The sequence below is a fragment of the Macrobrachium nipponense genome, chromosome 27 (genome assembly GCF_015104395.2).
Source record: "Macrobrachium nipponense isolate FS-2020 chromosome 27, ASM1510439v2, whole genome shotgun sequence".
NCBI lineage: Eukaryota > Metazoa > Arthropoda > Malacostraca > Decapoda > Palaemonidae > Macrobrachium > Macrobrachium nipponense.
The window spans coordinates 17,067,311-17,073,828 of NC_087216.1; the positions used below are offsets into that span (position 1 = coordinate 17,067,311).

The window sequence follows — 6,518 nt, forward strand, 5'->3', positions numbered from 1 at the left end:
GCTGATCATATATTCAAATCGCGTTAGCTTGGGACACCGCCCCCGCCCCCAACCCCTCCCCATCGCCCAAAACAGCTGTGACAAGATCTCAGTTTCTGATAGCGTATGGCAGCTGCTACCTGTTCGCTCCTTCTTCTTCTTCTTCTTCTTCTTCTTCTTCTTCTTATTATTATTATTATTATTATTATTATTATTATTATTATTATAATCATCATCATTATTATTATTATTATTATTATTATATTATTATTATTATTATTATTATTATTATTATTAGTTAGTATAGTGATAGTAGTAGTAGTAGTATGTAGTAGTAGTAGTATTAGGTAGTATTAGTATTAGTAGTGGTGGTTCATTACTATCGTTTAATAAAAGGCCCTTCAAGAGCGAGTATTCATCTAACGTCCTAACAAGGCGTTAAGGTTTTTAATTGATTGATTCAACAGGCTCCGTTTCCATCCGACTTTAAATTAATTTATACTTCTCTGAAATTTCACTTCGTTACAAAAACGGAACACCTCGGATGTTGGTCATATTAGCATGATGTCAATAATAATAATAATAATAATAATAATAATAATAATAATAATAATAATAATAATAAGACGAAAGAGATGAAGAAGGAAGAAGAATTAAGAGCTCTGTTTACATGACGTCACTAGGTATCACAGGCCCACACAGAGGCTCCTAATGTAACTTTTCTTGCCAAACTCTATATATATTTGTATCTTGAACGGTTGTACTCGTATCTTCACATGACATCCTGTGAAAATAACTTACATTATACAAAAAATTACCAGGAATGTTGCTCGTCTCTTTATGCGTGCGTACAGATACAGAATACGCACATGTTCTAATGTATTTATTTTGATTCGTGTTAACACAGAAATAAAAATATTACTTTCATCATTAAAACTAAAGGAATTACTGGGCATTATTAAAATCGTTGGGGATAATTAAGCAATAATCGACTTCTTTACGATTTATTTTCTTGTGTTCTGAGATAAAAGAACAAAAATGGCTATCAACTGATTTCATAACTTTATTTATTAGTTTGTTTGTGATGTTAAATGTAATTAATGATGGTTATATGGTAAGTACGCACTTCCTGTTTCAGTAAAGGATGGCAATTCAAGATTGATATGATTTGTAAATAATGAATAACTAAATATGAAAATATAATTTTCCCATTGCTGGGCATTACTGCCAATGCACCTCACGCGGTGTACTGTAAGCATTGCAAAAAGGTATGTGTAGCATCCGCTATTTAGCCTTTTACTTGACCCCCATTCCTGTTACGTATTTTTGTCCAATTTTGCTGTCCATCCTCTCTAACTATGATCTCTCTCTTGATTCTGCGTTTAGAATTTAGATCCTTGATCGTCATCCTTCTTCATAAGTCATGAATATTTTAATTGCACGCTTTAATGAGCAGATGCAGTTCAATGGGAAGACAAAAACTATCTGTTATGATCTTAAGTTTCCCACACTTAGTATTTGGGTTTTTATTTTTTTTCCGTCACTCCGCTCAAAAAAAAAAAAAAAAAAAAAAAAAAAAAAAAAAACCTGTCTCCCATTCAGCGAAGATGGCAGACAATGCGTAAATAAAAACCTGGTCGCTGTCCGTTCACCCACAACAGCTTATTATCGTGATCATCACCATGAATCTCTCTCTCTCTCTCTCTCTTTCCCCTTTCCCTTCCTTCCTTCCTTCCTTCCTTCCTTCTCTCTCTCTCTCTCTCTCTCCCTTCCTCCTCTCTCTCTCACTGCATTTCTCTCCTGACAACACCCTCTACCGGAACTGCTGCTTCCACCGCAGTGTTGTCCCTGCCTGTATACACAGCGCCCTCGCCCAATCCTAGGGCGTTCCCTTCAGGGCGGGCAAGGTAGGAGCATAAGGAACTTCTAGCGGCAGCCAGGTGGCAGACACACACCAAATGTCCGTTCGGTGGCAGACACACGTCGCTCTGGAGCGAGAAGGACTCCTCTCTTCTTCCTTCCCCCGCAGATTATAAGCCAGCGGTCGTGTTGGTGTTTCTCTCACTCTCAGTATCACAGAAGACGCGATGGTGAACGGTCCACGCCGGGCAGCAGTAGGCGGTTCTGACGACGTGTGACGAAATTGACGGTGTTGTTCTGAAGTGAGAGACTTACAAATTGTTTTAGCGTTTTTTCAGTCAATAGCTAATACATGACAGCTCCGTTCGAAGTGAAGTGAAAAAGGAAATGTGACTTAGCGTTTAGATTGCAATGGAACTCTATTAATTATGAGTGAAAATACAAAGTAAACTTTGGTCTTACTGATGTGAAGCGAAATGGATGCGTTCGTTCATATCGTATTCTTCGTGACGTGGATCTCCGGCTTTGTTTTTGCCAATGAAGGTAAGAGAGTCAAAGTTGATGGAGTTAGTTTTGATTTAAATTTCTTTGTAGTTATTCATTACGCATATGAGGGCTATGTCATTCATTCTTTTTTTTTTTTTTTTTTTGAGAAGCGAGAATATTTACAGGTCGTCATAATTTTCTTTAAAAAATAATCATATGAGGTCCATGTCATTAGTATCTTTTTTTTTCTTTGAGAAGCGAGAATATTTACAGCTCATGTCATAATTATTTTCTTTAAAAAAAATTATTTTCTTTTAAAAAAATTATTCTTGTATGTTTATTCTCTTTCATTTAGTTTCTTTCACCTTTGTCATTTCGTCATGTCAAGGTTAAATGTCATTGTTAAGAGCCTTAAATTTAATAGTACAAAACTTATTTTTTCACAAAGGATTAATTTCTTTGTCATTTGCTAATTAAGACTTTTTTCGTGATTTAATTATATAAGTAATTAACGTCATACCACTATTAATTAAGAAGGATTCCAGTTGTTTTCGAGATACTGCTAAAATACACACACGAGGAAAACATTGCTTTGCCACAACTTCCATTGACCTTTACTGTACTGCGTTTCGAGTTATTGTATATTATGTTCAGGAAGATGCCAAGGCTCTTTTCTCAACACTTGTAACACCTGTGAACCTGACGTCAATCGCTCAGCTGTAGTACCATGTCCCTCAATACGCAGTATTTGAGATGTTTCAGTCTGTCTATCTGTCTGTCTATTTATATATATATATATATATATATATATATATATGTATATGTAATGTAATTATATATATGTATAAATACTATATATATATACATATATTCAAAAGGATAAAAAAATAAATTAGTTCGCATACATGTAAATTATCAGGTTCATAATAATTGTAATTAAAAAATTTTCTACATTCTGAAATCTGCCTATCAATCTGTTATACACACAGACACACAAACACACACACGCACACACACACACACACACACACACACATATATATATATATATTATATATATATATATATATATATGTGTGTGTGTGTGTGTGTGTGTGTCTGTGTAGGAAAAAAACCCTCCTTCGCATCACCTACAGTCAGTTTTTTTTATTTATATCTATTTCAGTAAAATAATGTTATTAATGCGCATGCGTAAATAGGTCTGAAATTTTGATTATATTATTATTAATTAATAATAATAATAATAATAATAATAATAACAGTGACAATTACAAAGACGCCGACTAGTTAAACATATAAGGACAAAGAACAAAAATGAGACGAAATAGACAGAAAAGATAAAAATAAAAGAGGAAACAGTACAAGTCATGAATAACTGAAGAGAAAGGATTGAGAGCGGGAGAGAGGGAAAGGGAGAGACTGAGAAGAAATCTTGAATAAATGTTGGAATTGGCGAGATGTGGAGATAAGTGATGGACCAGCCTCCCTTCATTGAGATATATAAATAAATAAATACGTAGGAGAATATTTGGAAAAGGGGGAAAGGAGAGAGAGAGAGAGAGAGAGAGAGAGAGAGAGAGAGAGAGAGGAGAAAGATTTAATGAAATGGGGGCGAACGGTGGGGTGGATATTGAAGTGGTCTTGCAAAATGGAAAGAGGAGGGAATGTCGGGATATTGGATAAATAAATAAATTCAACAATGGATAAACAGAAGTGGGATCACGACGTAAACAGAGAGAGAGCGAGAGAGAGAGAGAGAGAGATAAAACCGAAAGATCTCTGCAACACTTAGTCCACAGAAGGGTCTCGGCAGATATGGTAAAATGGTTTTATTATTATTATTTTGACTCCCTTCATATTTAATCTCTTAGATCTGTCTATTTCGGGAGATCTCTCTTATTTCATTTTACCTACTGTGACGCACCAGGGCGAACTTTTGTGTGAGACTAAGAATGATTTTCTGTGGTCCTTTTTGGGGTATAGTTCGTGAAAGGGTGGTCGTATATTGCCTACTGTTTATTATTATTATTATATTATATATATATATACTATATATATACATATATTATATAATATTATAATATATATATATATTTACATATATATCTTTGTTAATGTTTATGTATGATATTTACTAGAACTGTATACATAGTGTATACATAGATGCCGCAAATATAACCCTACCTCATAGCTTTTTTTTTTTCTGTAAGCCTTGAATCCACATAGGAAGTAAATGAAAGCAATTCCTTTAACTTAAGCGAGCGTTGGCGTTCATCCCTTTATGGCCTGGATTAAAGGCCCTGCGTGGAATATATTTGCGCTTATTTACTATTCAGAGTTCACGTTATATATATATATATATATATATATATATATATATATATATATATATATATGTATGTGTGTGTGTGTGTGTGTGTGTGTGTGTGTTTATAAGACGAATGTAGTTCCTTATTACACTTTCAATTTTTGAACGGTCGAATCAACAGTTTAAATGAAATAAAAAATTTGTCAATTTTTACCTTTTGTTTAAACTTTAAAATTGATTTGACTGAGGTAATCCTACTTTATTTTATTTGTTATTCTTGTTTTTTTTATGTTTTCTTCTCGTCTAGTGCTAATAAATCTTTTTATTATGTTCCTGATATTCTGTATTTATTCATTTCATGCTTTATTATTCTAATTCTCTCGTGGATTCTTCTGCTTCAGTTTAATATTATTATTTTTGACGTTCCTTTTCACCTGGGCTTTTATTATCATTCTTGTTCTCACCTTGTATGTGCATTGTGCTTTTTGTTGTATTCATGTTTGTGTGGTGTCGAGAATTGCAATTATGTTCCATGTATCAGTTAATGGACAGACCAGGATTACGTTTTCGTAATGTGTCTCATTTAAAATCAGAGCTAAGGTGTGCGTTATTATTATTATTATTATTATTATTATTATTATTATTATTATTATTATTATTATTATTATTTAATTAAAAAATACTCATAGTAGCATGAGTCTTCATGTGGAGAAAAAATCCACAGTTATGTAAACGTACATATATTTAAATATATGATCGTTTACATTGTGGATTTTTTTTCTTCATTATTGTTATTATCATTATTATTAGTTCTATTTTACCGTATTCGTTGTTACGGCTCATATCTCTCAGTCTCCTGATAGGCTGATCACGCGGACCAACATGTGATATATAGATATTTCCGATCACAATTTCCATCCATTTCGAGTTTATCTGAGGATTTCTGTCTCCGACGACGATCCTTAGGCCTACGCAAAGCGGAAAGAGTGAAACACTGACCACTCTTCCTCTAAGCAGGCCTAAGCCTAAAATATCGCCATTTCGCGTCAGAGACGAAAATGCTCTCTTTTTTTTTTTTTTTATGTTAAATCCCTTGAAATCGTTTTCTTCTTGTCAATGTTCTTCTCATTCCTCCTCCTCCTCCTTCTCCTTCTCCTCCCCTTGTGTTCTTAACTATCTTTGTCTTGAAATAATGATGATACTGATGATACCAACACTGATATGAGTGATAATACCTTCGCGTCCAGTTCGGGAATCAAACACTGGTCACCCGGTTTGTGAGCTGAGCTCTCTTCCACCATGCTGCGAGACCGGAGAGGTATCTCTGAGAGAGAAGAGAGAGAGAGAGAGAGAGAGAGAGAGAGAGAGAGAACTGCCACTGATGCAGTATATACGTGCGTAAGCACTGCAGTATTGACATCTTTCATGAAAGCCACAGACGTATCTGTATACCAATAGCCCTCTGGCGGTCTCCCTCCGCAGTATCTTCAAAATCAAATGCTTGCTCCATTTTCGGCAGTGTCCTTTCGCCTTTGCATTTGGCACCACCCTCCCCCCAACCCCTAACCCCACCTCCCCAGCCCCAAGCAACGACGACAAGTAACGGAGTCGCTTTAGGAGAACTCGCCGTGACCAGAGCAACCAAGAGTGCAAAAGCACTTTTTTTTTTTTCTTTCTCTTTCATTCCGCCGTAAACCTTCGCAGTTATATTCGTGCATAAATTTTTTCGCGGCGCTTTATTCGCTAGCGTCTCTGACGCTGTAATTATAGAGGGTTTTAATTTGGCGAGTGTTTTTATCTTCCACTTTCATTCCGCCGTAAACCTTTAAGATCAACATGAAGAGGGGCATTGGAGGGCGTGTCTTGTCCTTCGCAGTCATATTCG

General features: G+C 35.1%; 1 protein-coding gene across 1 annotated transcript in view; it reads left to right on the forward strand.

Moving 5' to 3' along the window:
• The first annotated feature begins 2,025 nt into the window (after positions 1-2,025).
• Positions 2,026-6,518, forward strand: part of LOC135200868 (protein sax-3-like) — a 26,950-nt gene continuing 22,457 nt past the window's right edge. The window contains 1 exon segment of the mRNA XM_064229583.1: positions 2,026-2,382. Within this exon segment, the coding sequence (XP_064085653.1) occupies positions 2,316-2,382 (67 nt within the window). The 5' untranslated portion in view covers positions 2,026-2,315.